Source organism: Oppia nitens, unplaced genomic scaffold (genome assembly GCF_028296485.1).
Source record: "Oppia nitens isolate AA-2021 unplaced genomic scaffold, nextdenovo-longstitch-racon4-pilon3 scaffold19_pilon_pilon_pilon, whole genome shotgun sequence".
In the NCBI taxonomy this organism is placed as follows: domain Eukaryota; kingdom Metazoa; phylum Arthropoda; class Arachnida; order Sarcoptiformes; family Oppiidae; genus Oppia; species Oppia nitens.
The window spans coordinates 1195001-1212500 of NW_026533198.1; the positions used below are offsets into that span (position 1 = coordinate 1195001).

Consider the following 17500-nt stretch of genomic DNA (forward strand, 5'->3'; position numbering starts at 1 on the left):
TAAAATGCATACCAATTAGCAAAGCAATAGGATTATTAGTTAACTAAAGTTTATAATAGGATAGAGAAATAATATATATATATATATACTGTATATAAATGAAAGTTTTTTTTAATAAAAAATACAATAAAAATAATATCAAATAATTAGGTTTCAAATATTGTGTTATTAGTTAAATAACATATTATTTTTCCTAATACTTCGTTAACCTTTATTTTAATTGTATTTTTTTTGGTTAGTTTTATTTGTTTTAATCATTTTGACTAAAAAAATAAAATAACATAACTTCTCATTAGTCGCCAACAAAAAAAAAGATTAGTTGGAAATGAGTTTTTAATTACCGGTATATATATATATATATATATATAGTATATAACATACAGTATATATATATATATAGTTAGATTTAGGAAAGATTCAGTATTATAAATAAAATTCCCTCCCATTTATTCCTAACCCTCTAATTATTAAATAGATGTTTGTTTTGTGTGGTAATCAAATCAAAAAAAAAATATGGGAATATTTTTTGCTGTTTTTTGTTAATAAATTTAATTAGTTAAACAATGTACAGGTATATATATATATATATATATATATATATATATATATAATATTTATTTATAATATGATATTTAAATAAATATTATACATATGTATATTCAAACATTTTTTTTTATTTGTTTAATGATTATATTAAAAAAAATTATTTATCATTTATCATATAGTTGTTATTGTAAATGATATTATTATTATTATATGATATTATATATTAATAATAATATCATAGGAAAGTTACTACTATTAATAAAATTATAACTCTATTATATAAATTTTTAAACTATAAGTTAAAAAAATATAGTTTATAGTTTAAATTTATTTTATTTTTAGATTAATGAATTTATTATTTTATTTATGAAATGTTTATTTTATGTAAAATGTTAACAAAAATATTATATTATTATTTAAATTATTTTTCCTCTATTTAAATATATATATATTAGTTATGCTTTAAACAAATACAATAATAATAACTATTGTGTGTATATACAACATGTATTATAAATTATAATACCAATAAAACTAAACAAAAATTTTTAAATATAAACTTTTTGTTGTTGAATAAATAATAAAAAAAATTAAAATAAAATTTTACGTCAATATATATATATATGAGTTACAATTACATGGATAAGCTATACAATCAGGTAATACATTAAACAGTATATACAGTACAGTAATATTATATTATATAATAATAAGTTATATATTGTGAGAGAGAGAGAGAGAGAGAGAGAGAGTAGGTGTTATTTAAAACAGTGTAAGTAATACAACACTAGTCTAAATAAATTTGGTATTGCATTACAGTTTATATATTGCATTGATTGGTCCTATCAATAGTGTTGTATGTATTATAAACTATGTTAGACATTACAAACATACGTCAAATGCATTGATTGTGCGATTAATTACTTGTTATTTAATAAAATAAAATAAAATCATTTACTACTAAATCAATACATTATTATATCATATAATAATAATAATATTATTATTATTGCAGTCAATACATACCGTTAATTTGATTTTTTTTTGTTAAATAATTAATTTAATCATCAAAAATATCTTAAATAATAATAATAAGTGACAATCAATGCATTGAACGTTAATATTATTATTATTAATGATGTGATTATATTGATTGCAATTTTTGTTTTGTTTATTAAGTATTTATGCGTCAAATATATACTAAAATACTGTATAATATCTCATCAATGATTGGCTTATAATTACAATTGAATTTATTATATGATATATTATAATCACATTTTCAATAGTCATTCATTTGAATCGATGGACACAACTATAACAACAACAAGACATCCAGTGATATAGCGATGACCACTACGACTACGACATCCGAGTCCAAGACAGCAACGGCTATAGAGTTGTTGTCAAACACTGATTATATTGTCTTAAGACAAGACCAGTACAGTCTTTGGTGTTCAAGAACCGGATCCGAACCACTTGTCAGACCAATCATCGGTAATATATTCATATCAATTGATCCATCAGTAATGATAATGTATTTGTTTGGTTTTGTTTTGTTTTTCACACTAATCCATATATGGATCAGTTAGCGACAGTTCGTCCTATTCGTCGTTCAACTGTCACGGCATCGTCTACGGCCTGATCGGTGTCTTTCAATCGGACAAACTATTGCTGATTAGACAGAGTCAACGGGTCGGGTGTCTGCCATCATCATCGTCATCATCATCGGCGTCATCAGCAGCTAATATTACTGATGGTAGTGATGATGACGATGTTGTCTACAAAATCCAAAAGATAACAATCCTGAGCCTATCGTCAGCTGATCCGATCGGCGATTTACAACTTGATGTATGTTTGCATCTGTTTTCTAACCACCGATTTAATTGAATCCAAATTAATTAATTGTTGTTTGTTTTTATCCGAAAAGCCGTGTAAAGTACATAACTGTTGTACGAAACTTACCGCCGCTGCTGCTGCTGCTGATGAGCAGCCACTGGACAGATCAGGTCATGTCCAGGAATCAAGTCATCATCAGTCGGCATCGTCTTCATCGACCACAAGTACCGGTGGCGGCACAGGCGGTGGCGTCCAGAAGACATGGAATCAAATCAAATGGACGGCATCTCATGTAAAGCCGAGAGTCGTCTCAAGAAGTAATCCAAATACAGAGACCAAAGATAAATGCGAAAAACGATTACTAGATGTAAGACATCAATAAATTTTTGATTATTATTTGTAATTAATTTTTTTTATTTTTACTTTTAATTAATAATTTATTAGGAATTATATAAAATGTTTACCGAAACCGAGTCTTTCTACTATTCGCTGACCGGAGACCTAACAAATTCACTTCAGCGACAATACAAACAAAAGCAAACAGAAACCAAAGCCAAAGATTCAGATGATTTGCAGACATCGCCGCCGCTCTGGAAGCGTGTGGACAACCGATTCTTCTGGAATAAAGTTATGCTACAATCGATACTTGATTGTCAATTTAGTGGTCCAGTAGTGGACAAATGGATACTACCGATAATCCAGGGTTATGTGAAAATTGAAAAATGTTTTCTCGATATCAATGAATCGGATAATATTAAAACCGATTTCAAATCACTGGAAGACGTACGGCTGGCCGGTGCCGGCGACTCCAGGCCGATAGCCCATCAAGAACTCTATACAATGACATTGATATCGAGGCGCAGCCGTTTCCGGGCCGGTACTCGCTATAAGCGACGCGGTGTCGACGATCGGGGCAAATGTGCTAACTATGTAGAAACTGAACAAATATTTCAATTTGGTCAACACATTGTATCGTTTGTGTCCGTTCGGGGATCGGTACCGATCTATTGGTCACAAATTGGACACAAATACCGGCCGCCGCCGCGCATTGATCGCAACGAAGAGGAAACACAACAAGCGTTTAACAAACATTTCACTGAGGAATTGGATTTGTATGGCAACGCAGTGGTAGTCAATTTGGTGGAGAAGACCGGACGGGAAAAGATCATAAACGACGCATATCTTAATCACGTACTAGAGTTTGATAACGAAAATCTGGCGTATGTTTCGTTTGATTTTCACGATTACTGTCGAGGAATGCGCTTCGAAAACGTATCGATACTTATGGATGCCGTCAAAGACATCATCAAAGATCAGCGCTACTGTTGGATAGATAACGAAGGATTGATTTGCGAACAAAGAGGTGTCTTCCGAATCAATTGTATTGATTGTCTGGACAGGACTAACATAGTTATGACAGCTATTTGCCGAACCGTAATGGACACCCAATTCGTTCGGCTGGGACTGTTGCCGCCCGAAGGCCAGCTATCGGCAAACTGTAGGCGAATATTTCAGATGATGTGGGCCAACAACGGCGACATTATTAGCCGACAATACGCCGGAACTGTAGCACTGAAAGGCGATTTTACCCGAACTGGCGAACGTCGGCTGACCGGTGTTGTACGCGACGGCTATCACTCAGCTAATCGATATTATCTGAATCGTTTCAAAGACGCCTACCGACAGGCTTGCATTGATCTGATGCAAGGCTTGACGGTTAGCGACGATCTGAGCAGTCCTGATGGTGGGGCCGTAGCCCCAGACGATGGCTGTACAGTTGATGGCGGACCCGAACTTATGAGCGAACAGGAACATCACGAACGAGTGAAAATGGTTATCGAAGATTGTAAGAAAATATTGATTCCCGAATCGGAAGTAATATTAGGCGGTTGGCCACTGGTTGATGCCGATCCAGTTACCGGATCCACGTCCATAACCGATACCGATATGGATACTGTACTGGTGTTGACCAAAGACAGCTACTATGTGGCCGAATATGATGACCAAACCGACCGAATCATTAAATATCAGAAAGTTTTATTAGAAGACTTAGAAAAGATAGAGTTGGGTCCCGAACCCAATCAACTATTTCTGATTAAATCCAATTCTCAGTCGTGTTGTATCAGATTTCACTATCAAATCGATGGCCAGAGCGGCTATTTTCATATGTTTCGGTCGACGAATACCCGTTTTTTCAACAATATGGCCATTCCTATACGTAATTTGGATGAGGCAACCGAATCGCTGAAAGCTATCGGCGAATCGTTCAAAGTTGCCCTATCGGTCAAAGAGCTTAACGTACCGTTTTATGAGGGAAAACTAGATCGCCGTAAAAGTAAACTGATTAATAATGTCGGCCATCATAGAAATCACGGTAACATTGATTCGGGTGGTGGTAGTGGCCAACAATCCACTGATAATCTGTTACTGAAAGTCAACTATAATAGTCAACAACATATGCACCGAAATGTTAGCGACGGTCAACTAACTAATCTGAAATCTGTCGGCTCCCGAGCCATAACCGGTGTCTATTCGCAGTTTAGTCGACTGAAAGGCAAATGGTCTAACAATGATAAGCCGCAGACCATCAATGAATTGGCGACCACTTCGACTACGACTACTATTAATACTACTGCCGGCAGTAGTGGTTCACTTCAGACGTTAACATCGCCGTCTGTATCGTTCAATGTCGAGAGCAGTTGCGAAGAGGACGACGATGAAGAGGACGATGACAACGAATCGGAAGATGAAGATTCGTTGCATAAATTGAAGAAAATCAGATCAAAAATGCAAACTTTGCCACTGAGTAGTAGTGGTGGAGGAGTACGACATCATTCCAGTGCTGAACGAACCTTCAGCTCTGACTACTCCGAGTGTTCCGATTTAGAAGATCCCGATCTACTACTGTTGGCCAGCGATGTATCAATCAGTACAACAGATATCAGCCGAAGTTGTATTGCAAGCAATCGAGGAATCGATTTATCCGATCGGCTGTTGGAAAGTTGCGGTATTATAGCTACCAGTCCGCCGCTGATCGAACCGTTGCCAACAGATAGCGATGGTCTGATAATTAGCCAGAAATCGGTGTTTCACGAAGTGGTCGACGACTTTGTATTGGATGCCATGAAACGGGCATCACTTAAACAATTGCACCGAAAAGCGTCGGAAAGTTCATTGATTCAGACGTCGTCGGCTTCATTAGCCGAACTAAGACAGTGTCCATCGACACCAGTCATACATATTGACTATTCGATAGCCAATAGTGAGTCGCAAACGTTTGCCGCGTTAATGGCCGGCAGCGGCGGTAGCGAATCGTTTGTCCAGAAAACCAAAAAACTATCGAAATCGTCGGAAAATCTGGAAACTTGTCGTTCCTCGTCATCTACGGCGTCGGCAACACATGAGGCCAGTAGTCATCATCAATCGTCATCGGGTGTCGTCCGAACAGCCGAATCGTTTCAATCGCTCGGTAGTCATCATCAAAACGAAATGTCTGTTTCGATATGCGGTAGTAGTAGAGAGTCATCGCTGGCCGGCGTTTGCGGCGGCGGCGGTGGCGGCGGAGGACTCGTAACAACCGATTCACTTAATGTCTACAACAATAAAATGAAAACATCTCAAAGTGAAAATGCTATTCAAGTAAATTAATTATTATTATTTAATTATTATTATTTAATTATTATTATTTAATTATTATTATTATTAATTATTATTATTATTATTATTATTTAATTATCGGTAATTTTTTTAAAGGAAGTTTCCAGTGCTGGTAGTGGTGTAGGACTGGCCCTGTATTTGCCAAATCCGCCGCTAAATGTTAAAAAAGATTTAGTACTGTCCCCACTGTCACGTATAGCCAAAGGTGTACAACATTTAAGTCAGAAGACTACCGGACGACTTATCCATCATTTGGATCATCAGACAAACACCAACACCAACACCAACACTGCCGGCTCATCGGCTTCACCACAGGATACAGAAGCCCATCAGTTGTTAGTTAAACGCAAAAATCAATGTAAATCCAAGATTATTGAGTTATAGGGCGCGGGGGAGGGGTATCTGTGATATGTTTTTATTATTAATTTTATTTATTTTTAGTTATCATTTTTACCGATAGTTACCCATCAAATAGTATTACCGGTAATATTAGTATTATTATTACTAAAGTATTAGAGAGAAAGTACTGTAAAATAATAAATACCTATATATTTGAAACAAACAACTATTTTAAGCTAACATTTTTAATTCACTAATTAATTATTAAAAATTAGTTTTTTTTTTAATTAAATAACTTTTTTATTTAAGGAAATTTATAACTAAACCAAATATTTATTTATTAGATAATTGTTTAGAGAAACAAAGTTTACAACAACAAAATAATTATTTATTTTAGAAATTATTGATACTTTAATTATATAAATATACAGTATATATATAGAGAGAGTCACAAATATTTTGTTTATTATTTTATTTTTATTTTTTGTAGAATTTTATTTTAATGTTTAAAAAGTTATTTTAATTGAAATTAAGTGATAAATTTTTACAAATCAGTAAATATTTTTTTTTTAAAAATATTATTTAAAAGTTTTGTTTATTTATTTAGCTATATATTTTATTACCCACCCCTAATGGTTATATTATTTAAATTAATTTTAATATCATTAATTTTATGTATAAAAATTAACTAGAATAAATTATTTTATAATATAATATATCAATAAATTTTAATAAAAAAAAACTAGTCATTGAAATTTCAATTTATGTACACATTATATCATAAATATTATTTTTATTCTTAAGAAATTAATTAATATATATTTAAAATAAAATTAATATTTAAAAAATTTTGTGTTTAGTAAACATAAAGTGTATTAATGATAATAAGCATAATATAAATAAATGAATATATATTTAATAAATAATTAAAACATTCCTTTGTATTAAAACAAACAAAAATAGTTTAATTAAATAATAATTAATAAAAAAAATTAAATGTCATTTTTTGTGTGTGTGTTTTATAAAAAATATTTTCATTTTTTTTTTCGGTAAATTGTTTTTTGTTTTGTTGTTAATTTAATTATTATACATAAATATAAAATTTTTATTTAAAGTTTAGGTAATGTTTTGTTTTTCTCTAAATATATTTTTGAAAATTAAAATTTATGTATTTATTTGGTATTTATTATATAAAATCAATTGATTTAAATGATCGCATTTATTGTAAAAGCTATAAATGTGTATACATTAGTAAAAAAAAATAAAATTAATAATTAAATTATTAAATACTTAATTAAAACTATTTATGCAATTATTACTCTCAAATTGAATACTTTTGAATAACTTTATATTACTTTTGAAAAAAAATATTTTTCATGTTTTAAAATTATTTAGTATTTTATGTTTTGAAAAATATATTTAAATTATACCAATTTAATTTTGTTTGTTTTTTTATTTATTTATTTATAAATTATTTAATTGTTTGCTTGTTGTTATATATAAATTGCATTATATTAATTATAAAATGTTTTTTTTAAATAATAACACAAAAGTATTAAAATTCAGTTAAAATCTAAATATTTAGATTAAAATATTTAGTTTTAATGCAAACAAATGTATAAAACAATTGCCATAATTCTGGCTCTGAATCCATGTTTTCTATACGGAGTTTCCATTCCTTGTGTTTGATTTGTTGGAGTTTTTCATTAAATTCTGGTATATTTGTAACAACTGTGCTATCGATAGCCCATTGATTGTACTGTTGAATGATCTGAGCACAGGTAGGTCTGTCATCATAGACCGGTTGCATCGTATGTTTAATAACATTCAATAGTTTACAATATTTGTCACTCCATTCATGGGATATATATTTATCGCGTGAACTAAACATAAAAGTTTGAAATATTTTTATTATAAGTAATTAAAATATAATTTTAATACAAACTCATTGACATCCGTATCGAACAACTCTTCAATAATAAAACTAATACTATAGACATCAGCTTTGGTGTCATATTTGCGACCAAATGTGACTTCGGGTGCCATATATTTAGGAGTTCCCACACCTGACGTATGACTCTGTGCTACCATTTCGTGAACTGTTATTAATCCCAAATCACATAACTTAACGAACCGTCCGTTTCGGATGTCGTGTGCTATCAATATGTTGTCGGGTTTGAGATCGCGATGAATGACCGGTTGATTGAATTCATGCAAATATCGGACACATTCTAACACTTCTAATAGTATTTCACACGTAATGTAATACTCCATACAATCCATGGGTTCATCCGATGATTGTCTGCCAAATACCTGTGCTTTCAATTTGATGGCCTCTTTCAGACTCATTATGCAATAATCCATTGAAATATATATACAATTAGTGTAATACCAAACATGTGTAACATTAACCAAATATTGTGACTTTATTTTAGTTAGTTTTTCAATTTCTTTTAAATACATTTCATTTATTAAACTATTTTCTATTTGATTATTAAAAAAAATTAATATAAAATTAATATATTTATAATAAATAAGTAGAAATTGTTTATTTAAAAAATTATAAACAAAAAGTAAATTATAATATATAATTATGAACATGTAACGTTTTTTTTAAAAAAAAATTAATTAATTTTTTTTTATAAATATATTAAATAATTATTATATTTTTATATTTTTCTTATATATATAAATAACTATTTAAAATAATAGATACCTGGTAATTTAATTATTTTAATTGCAAATATTTTATTATTGAATTTATAATTGCATTTATAAACCGATCCAAAGCTTCCCGAACCCAATGCTTGCAATTCATCATAATTTCTATAATATTCGTTATAAACTGTTTCTATAATATATATATATAAATAAAGCTCAGAATATTATAAATGTTAAGAAAAATGTTAAGAAAAAACAAATCTAATTTCAAAGTATCTAAACTTTTATAATCAGATTTAATTGTTTTAATAGTATATTCAATAAATTCAATTATACTGTCCGTGAATTCACTCGATTTATATGTTTTATATGTTATATGATATATATTAACCCAATAATCAAAATAATTATTATATTTTGTATTAAATTTGTTGTTTCTAATCAATCGATAGACCATATCATCCATTGAACACATAAATGATCTTTCATTCCATTTATATGATATAATTGACTGAATATCACTAAATTCATTACAATTACCCAATAATTTTGGTGTCATTTGTATATCAATTACATTATTTTCATCATAATATTCACCACAAATATATACTTTATTATTATAATCACTACTGAAATATGTTTTTCCTGCACCCGATTGTATGGATGTAATACCTGATAGATTACATATCAATTGTGGTCTAAATATTATCAGATTATAACAATTTAGTCCCAATTGATTGCTACTATTTTGACCCCAAATAAACACTTGTCCATCACTTGTCAATGCAAACGATAAGTTATCAAAACAGTGAACAGATTTTATACAATAATTGTTATTAAATTTAATTTTTTCCGGTTTAGTAATTGATTCACAATTGATGTCTCGGCTACCGATTTGTCCGAAATGATTGCGACCCCAACCATACATATCATTATTATGCGTTAAAACTAATGTGTGATATGAACCACAACTCACATCACTTATCAAATCATTGTTGTCATTGATTTGTATAATCATTGGTTTCTTATATTTATTGCTATCACATCCCTTACCTAACTGTCCATTTCTATCTAAACAAATAGTTTATAAATTTACTTAAATCTAAATATTTAAATTAAAATATTTAGTTTTAATTGAAAACAAATGTATAAAACAATTGCCATAATTCTGGCTCTGAATCCATGTTTTCTATACGGAGTTTCCATTCCTTGTGTTTGATTTGTTGGAGTTTTTCATTAAATTCTGGTTTATTTGTAACAACTGTGCTATCGATAGCCCATTCATTGTACTGTTGAATGATCTGAGCACAGGTAGGTCTGTCATCATAGACCGGTTGCATCGTATGTTTAATAACATTCAATAGTTTACAATATTTGTTACTCCATTCATGTGATATATATTTATCCCGTGAACTAAACTAATGTAAATAACAATTTATATCCTTTTATAACAAAAATAATAATAAAACTTCAATTTAAAAAAAGTCAATTAAAAAATTCAATTAAAAAATAAAAATTTATTTTATCAACAACAACAAATTAATATCATAACAACAAATAATTATAATTATTATTATTATTTAAAAGTAAATAAGTAATAAACAGTAATCAGATAATATTTATATAAATAAAATCAATGTAATAATAATTAATTTCTTATAATATGTTTTTAACATAATTAGCAAATAATAATTAATATATATATACAGTATATATATATATATATATATGTTTGTTAATTATTTAGTTGGTATATCATGTAAACCGCAAACCAAATTATTTGGTACAGCAATATCTAAATAAATAATATAATCATAATAAATACACATATAATTTGTATTAAATTATTTAAACAATTAAAAAAAAACAAACAAACAAAACATATAATTAGTATAAAACAAATAAATAATATAATTACCAATCATTTTGGGTAAATCTAGATTCAAATTATCCATTATATCGATAAATTCCTGTTTAGATTTAGTTAATCTTGGATTAAATTTTTTCTCCTCCAAAACAGTTGATAACCATTGACCTGAAAAAAAATAATTTGGATAATAATAATTATTATTATTATTAAAATAATTTACAATTTATTTTCAATTTTTTATTATTATTATTGTTGAATATATACCTTTATAATCATGTGCGGGTAAAATATGAAAATTATCGGGTAATGTAAATATTTTATTATGCACTGAATCGTATAGTAAACCAGAATTACCTAAAAAATTAAAAATAAATAATAAAATTTATTTATTTAATGGATTTATTTACCGGTAATTATAATTAAATTTTTAAGTAAAATTAATTATAGTTAAAAATAACAACATTATTATTAATAATAATAATTTAAAATGGATTTATAAAAATATATTTATAGTTTAAATTTTAAGTAAAATTAATTATAGTAGTTATTGTTAAAAATAACCACAAAATAATTAATAATAATTTAAAATTGATTTATAAAATATAATTATTGCATAAATTTTAAGTAAAATTAATTATAGTAGTTATAGTTAAAAATAATCACAAAATAATTAATAATAATTTAAAATTGATTTATAAAATATAATTATTGCTTAAATTTTAAGTAAAATTAATTTATAGTAGTTATAGTTAAAAAAATAACCACAAAATAATTAATAATAATAATAATTAAATGTATAAATCAATTGCTTGTTTTTGTAGGACAAACCCTGTTGAAAGTCAGTACGACCGCAGCCACGGATCAATAGGGCATCGCCGGTAAAAACCAAACCGTTTTCATAGTCTACATAAGTTACACAGCCATCGGTGTGACCTAAAAAAAATTAAATTAAATTTTTAATTAGTTATTATTATTAGTAGTTATAGTAGTAAACTATAGTAATAATGGTAATATATATACCAGGAGTGGCCAACACTTTCAAATTGACGGCATCACCGCATTTAATCCAATCGTTTTCATTGATTTTGATGTCCGCTTTGGCACCACTTTGTATGGATATAATACTCTGGACTGTCGGTGTTGTTGTTGTTGTTGTGGTATTAATATTCAGCCGTTTCTTGATTAGTCCCGAACCGGTTATATGGTCGGCGTGACAGTGGGTATTGGCCACGTATTTCAACTGGTAGTGTATTAGTTATAAAAAAATCGTTATATACATAACACCCACCCACCCCGGGTAATTAGCACCCTACCCCACTCCCACCCCTGGTAATTAGCACCCTACCCACTCCCACCCGGATAATTAGTACTCTAACCCACTCCCACCCCCGAGTAATTAGCATCCTACCCACTCCCACCCGGGTAATTAGTACCCTAACCCACTCCCACCCCCGAGTAATTAGCACCCTACCCCACTCCCACCATGGGTAAATAGCAACCTAACCCACTCCCACCCCGGGTAATTAGCACCCTACCCAACTCCCACCCGGGTAATTAGTACACTTCCCCACTCCCACCCCGGGGGTAATTAGCACCCTATTATTGACCCATACCTTTAATCCTAATTCATCGATCAAATTCAGATCCCTGTCCACCAGTTCCAGTACTGGATCTATTAGTAGCGCCTCTTTGGATACATTATCGGCCAATAGATAGGTATACGTACAGGAAATGCGATCAAATAACTGTTTTTAAAAAAAAACAATATAAAATAAATAATAATTATTATTATTATTAGATATAAATAAAAAATAATTTTTTTTTGCACTAAGTTTTTGTTTCAAAAATTATAATAATTAAGTTTTAACTAAAAGTTTATTTATTTTTTATATGATATATAAAAAAATCATTAATAATTTATAATACCTGACGAAATAATATCCGTTTGTTGAGTAAATTTAAGCTCATTTTTATTGTTGGTGTCACTAATTAATAGTACTGTAATTAAAATTATATTTTTTAAATATATATATATATATATATATATAAAGTATTAAAATTATTATACAAATAAATTTACATCAAAATAATATTATAATAAAATCATATAATATTTGTTTAATAATTATAATATATAGATATAAGCAAATAATAGGTGTTAACTAAAAAAAAATTATTTTATTATTATTTGTTTAGTAATGTAATAACAATTTTATTAAAACATTTTATTTTTATAACACTTATAAGTTATATATTTTTTATCTGATAGACATTCAAGTGTCGGGTAATACCTTTTAAAAAAATACAGTATAATCTCATATTTTTGTTGAAATACATGAAAAAAATATAACTTTTAGTAAACATATTAAATATATAATATTTATAATACTAATAGTAAAGTACTTGAAAAAGTATTTGCAATCTAATTATAATTTCATCTAATATTTTAGTTGACATTTTATTTTATTTCTTTAACATAAAATACAGTATTACACATAAATGTATGCAATTTTGTAAATGCCATTTAACTTATTAATTAAATAATTATTGGAAATTGTGTGATATTTAAAAATAAATAAATAAAATTGTTTGAATTTGATAAAAAAAATTAAATAAAAGTTACCATGCTAATACATGATACTGTAATAATAATATGGGTTAAAATAATAGATATTGATATAACACTGACCTTGAAACTAGATTTTATTTATCATACATATATTTATCAAATATTATATATTATAATTAAGTTTAATAAATTAAATTAATAAATATAATATTGAAATTAATAAACATAATTTCAAAAATTAAAATAATAATAATTGAGAAATTAAAAAAAACTAACTAATAATATAATAATAATAATAAACTTTCAATTATTAGTTATAAATATTTATTTTTTAATTTTAAAATTTTTGAAAATAATATCTATTTAGTAATACTGTAGTTGTAGTATAAAACTTTATCACATTATAAAAAAAATAAATAAATAATTATTACATAAATTGTAATAATTCATACTTAATATATATATATATAAAATTTAATAATAATAATAATTATTATATCGATATACTACACTATAAAATTGAAAAAATAAATTATAATTAAATATTTTATCATTACCTATAGTAAAATGTAAAACAAATATCTGGGTAATATATATATATGCAAAATAAATTACTAAAATTTAAAAAAAATCAGATAATATATTTTAAAAAAATTACTTAAATAATATCAAAAATATAATATATTCACAAAATTTATATAATAATAATAAACAACATTAATAACAATTAAATTAATAATAATAATAAAAATAATAATAATATTATATAACAATATATAACTAAAACATTTTTAGTTTAAATTTTGTCAAAAAAAAAATCAAATAATAAGTCAAATACTGTAAATAAATAATAATAAATAAATAAATACAAACTGTAATGTAGTTTAAAATTAAAAAATGTGAAAAGTTTTAGTACCATTTAACATAACACACTCAATAGGATCTATATATTGAAAAAGGGATTCATTCATATAATTATTATTTTAAATGTATTTAATGTATAAAAAGCATTGCATTTAATAAATACAGTAAACATATAGTAGTTGTAGTAATAAAACACGTGTTTGTGTTGTCAATCAAATTGAATCAATCAATGTATGAATATTAGCCGTAATTTTAACAATTAATTTAGTTTAACCATTAAGTTAGTGGTCATCACCGATAACCAACTAACCAACCGATCGGTGGCCGCAAACACACCGCAAACTAATGGGTCGCCGAAGGAAAAAGGTATGAATGTCTTCATCATCGAGAAGATGTATTTTGTCGTCATTTTCATCTAAAAATTTTTTTTATATACCAATAGTCTCGTAAATCTCGCGGCGGATCATCGGCTGACGGGTCGGCTGTGGCCGCAGCCGGCAGTGAAGAACCAGAATCGCTAACCAAAGCACCGCACAGTTTTGTCATCAAACGCGGACGTATTGGTAAATCGGTAAATGAATTGATGGTCAACTTTCGCCAGGTTATGGAACCGTTTACGGCTGCATCCTTACGGGTCAAACGATACAATGTGGTCAAAGATTTTGTACACATAGCCTCCACATTGAATGTCACACATTTGGCCGTATTTACAAAAACCACGAAATCATCGTATATGCGATTATGTCGTCTACCCAGAGGTCCGACTCTGACCTTCAAGATAGTCAACTATACCCTAACGAAGGACGTACGGACATCCCTGAAGCGGCCGCTGGTCTATTCGGGTCTGTTTCAGTTGTCGCCGTTGTTGATATTGAACGGTTTCGGCGGCTCCGGTGGTGGTGATGGACCCGATGGCCAGGAGTTGCAGATGAAATTGATGACATCGATGTGGAGGAATATGTTTCCGGCGTTGGACGTCAACAAAGTTAACTTGAATACAATACGTCGGTGTATTTTGTTGAACTACGATCGGGACACTCGACTGATTGAATTCAGACACTACGCTATCAAATTGAAACCCGTCGGACTGTCCCGAACGGTACGTAAGTTGGTTGCGGGTAAGAAAGTACCCGATTTGGGTCAGTTCAACGATATGACTGATGTTGTCGGCAGCGCCGGTGATAACAATGCTTTTACCGAATCGGAGGGCGAGGCCGATGAAGTCGAACAGAATCGGCATATAATGTTGACACAGAGGATCAGTTCCCGTGGAAATATGGTCAACGAAAAGAGTGCTATCAGGTAATTGGTATTACAGTAACTATTTTTTTTTTGTGGCCAACTTCTAACACCACTTTAATAACTACTCTAAACTAAACAGATTGACTGAATTGGGTCCGCGGCTGACACTGGAACTGATGAAAATAGAAGAAGGAATAATGGCCGGCGAAGTACTGTTTCATTCGCTAATACAGCGGACAAAAGCCGAGATCAAAGAACTGAAACACAGGCGACAACAGCTACAGGACTTGAAGCTGTCGCGTAAACGACAACAAGAGTTGAATGTCAAGAGAAAATTGATGGCCAAAAATAAAGACAATAAATCTATTAATGAAAGTAATGATAATGAAGAAGACGGCGACGGCAATGATGATGAAGACATTGATGAAGACATTGATGAAGATATGGATGTCTTAGAGTAAGCAATGGATGAATGAATGAATAAATGACATCGATATATGATATCTATTTATATCCCGTATATATACAGTATATATATATATATATATATTATAACTACTGTACTGTAAGTTATTTTTGTTAAACAAAAAAATAAATAAATTTAAATTTAAATCATTTAATAACTATATCATATGGTTCATCAAAATTAATTATTTTTTTTACAACATTAACTGTACGGTAATTATAACATTAATTTTTTTTTGTTAAAATAAAATAATTTTTAAAATTATAAATAATATATTTATTTAATTATTAATTAAATAAAATATAGATAATTGTTTAAACATGATTGCAATTTATGGATCAATTAATTTTTTTTAATAAATTTATTATTCATATATATATATATATAGTATTACAATATAATTTTTTTATATAACTATTATATTATATTAAAAAAAAATTTTTATAACATATTATAAAATTTTTATTAATTACGAGTAATATATATTAAATAATTATATTATAAAGTTAACCATAATTTATAACATTATTTAATTATTTTTTTTAATTTTCTAACTGTGTTTGTGTATCCCTCTAGTGATTGACAAACAATAATAATACTGTATTTAAATACAGTATTATAGCATTGAATTGAGTGTCAATAGAGAGAGAGAGAGAGAGAGGGTATAGTAGTTATAAAAAACACGTAACAAAATAATACATACAAATAATAATAAAAGTAATACACATATCATATACTGTACTGTAGTATAAAATGATTGCAATTTTTTATATTATATTAATGTATTTCAATGACAACAACAACAACAACAACAACATAGCCATAGCATAGCATAGCATATGTAATACCAAACCGATTGATTGAAAACAATTGTTGTCTTGTAATTGATTAGTTGATTGATATCTGATCCGACCATTAGATCAATTGGGTGATCAATATATATATATATATATATATGATATTTGTGTGTCAATTGATTACCATCAACAACAACACCATTGATTAGCTTTAATTTCAAGACAATCTTAACTGCTGTGAGTTATCATCAAATAAACCACAACAACAACAACAACAACAACAAGAGTTACCACTGATTAGACAATTCAAGACAATTAACACATTATTAACTGCGAGTTAATCATTAAATAAACCACAACAACAACAACACCAACAATGATCAGACAGACCCGTGAAGATAGAGGAGGTAGTGGTGGTAGTGGTGGTGGAGGTGTTGACCAGCTATCAGGTGGTGGTGGTGGTAGTGGTGGTAATACAGTCATCAATGGTCAGCAACAACACCATCAACAACAACGGCAGCATCAAGTGGTAGACATTCACAGTCTGTTTGACCACAATAGGTATGTCATTGGCTATACTCATGAGTTGTTGTTATTGATGATAATGACCATTGTTTTTGTTTGTCTATTGTCTAAAGGATCGACAAAAA

General features: G+C 28.6%; 5 protein-coding genes across 6 annotated transcripts in view; 3 read left to right on the forward strand and 2 right to left on the reverse strand.

Annotated features, from left to right (window-relative positions):
* Positions 1 to 1818: 1818 nt before the first annotated feature.
* LOC128966102 (phosphatidylinositide phosphatase SAC2-like) lies at positions 1819 to 6557 on the forward strand. Its single transcript, XM_054312915.1, has 5 exons — positions 1819 to 2043; positions 2135 to 2397; positions 2477 to 2752; positions 2830 to 6024; positions 6139 to 6557. Exons 1-5 carry the CDS (start codon positions 1896 to 1898, stop codon positions 6424 to 6426), a joined length of 4170 nt encoding a protein of 1389 aa, XP_054168890.1. The 5' UTR covers positions 1819 to 1895; the 3' UTR covers positions 6427 to 6557.
* A 443-nt stretch (positions 6558 to 7000) lies between these two features.
* Positions 7001 to 8730, reverse strand: LOC128966168 (dual specificity protein kinase shkC-like). Its single transcript, XM_054312983.1, has 3 exons — positions 8327 to 8730; positions 8013 to 8264; positions 7001 to 7010 (listed from the first exon to the last, which is right to left on the reverse strand). Exons 1-3 carry the CDS (start codon positions 8728 to 8730, stop codon positions 7001 to 7003), a joined length of 666 nt encoding a protein of 221 aa, XP_054168958.1.
* A 2051-nt stretch (positions 8731 to 10781) lies between these two features.
* LOC128966011 (uncharacterized) lies at positions 10782 to 14065 on the reverse strand. 2 transcript variants are annotated; one of them, XM_054312810.1, is made up of 8 exons: positions 14039 to 14065; positions 12839 to 12910; positions 12526 to 12657; positions 11933 to 12152; positions 11741 to 11845; positions 11177 to 11266; positions 10961 to 11077; positions 10782 to 10837 (listed from the first exon to the last, which is right to left on the reverse strand). In XM_054312810.1, the coding sequence occupies exons 2-8, from the start codon at positions 12878 to 12880 to the stop codon at positions 10782 to 10784; spliced, it is 762 nt and encodes a 253-aa protein (XP_054168785.1). In that variant the 5' UTR covers positions 12881 to 12910; positions 14039 to 14065. The 2 variants fall into 2 exon arrangements, with proteins under 2 accessions (XP_054168785.1, XP_054168786.1); XM_054312811.1 differs by having other exon boundaries at positions 12839 to 12897; positions 14039 to 14059.
* Positions 14066 to 14508: 443 nt separating this feature from the next.
* Positions 14509 to 16138, forward strand: LOC128966018 (protein Peter pan-like). Its single transcript, XM_054312818.1, has 3 exons — positions 14509 to 14711; positions 14788 to 15647; positions 15727 to 16138. Exons 1-3 carry the CDS (start codon positions 14691 to 14693, stop codon positions 16046 to 16048), a joined length of 1203 nt encoding a protein of 400 aa, XP_054168793.1. The 5' UTR covers positions 14509 to 14690; the 3' UTR covers positions 16049 to 16138.
* A 690-nt stretch (positions 16139 to 16828) lies between these two features.
* LOC128966169 (uncharacterized) overlaps positions 16829 to 17500 on the forward strand; it is an 8974-nt gene continuing 8302 nt past the window's right edge. Inside the window, exons 1-2 of the mRNA XM_054312984.1 lie at positions 16829 to 17411; positions 17489 to 17500. The exon at positions 17489 to 17500 is cut by the window's right edge and continues 126 nt beyond it. Of these exons, the coding sequence (XP_054168959.1) occupies positions 17227 to 17411; positions 17489 to 17500 (197 nt within the window). The 5' untranslated portion in view covers positions 16829 to 17226. The remainder of the gene's footprint in view (positions 17412 to 17488) is intronic.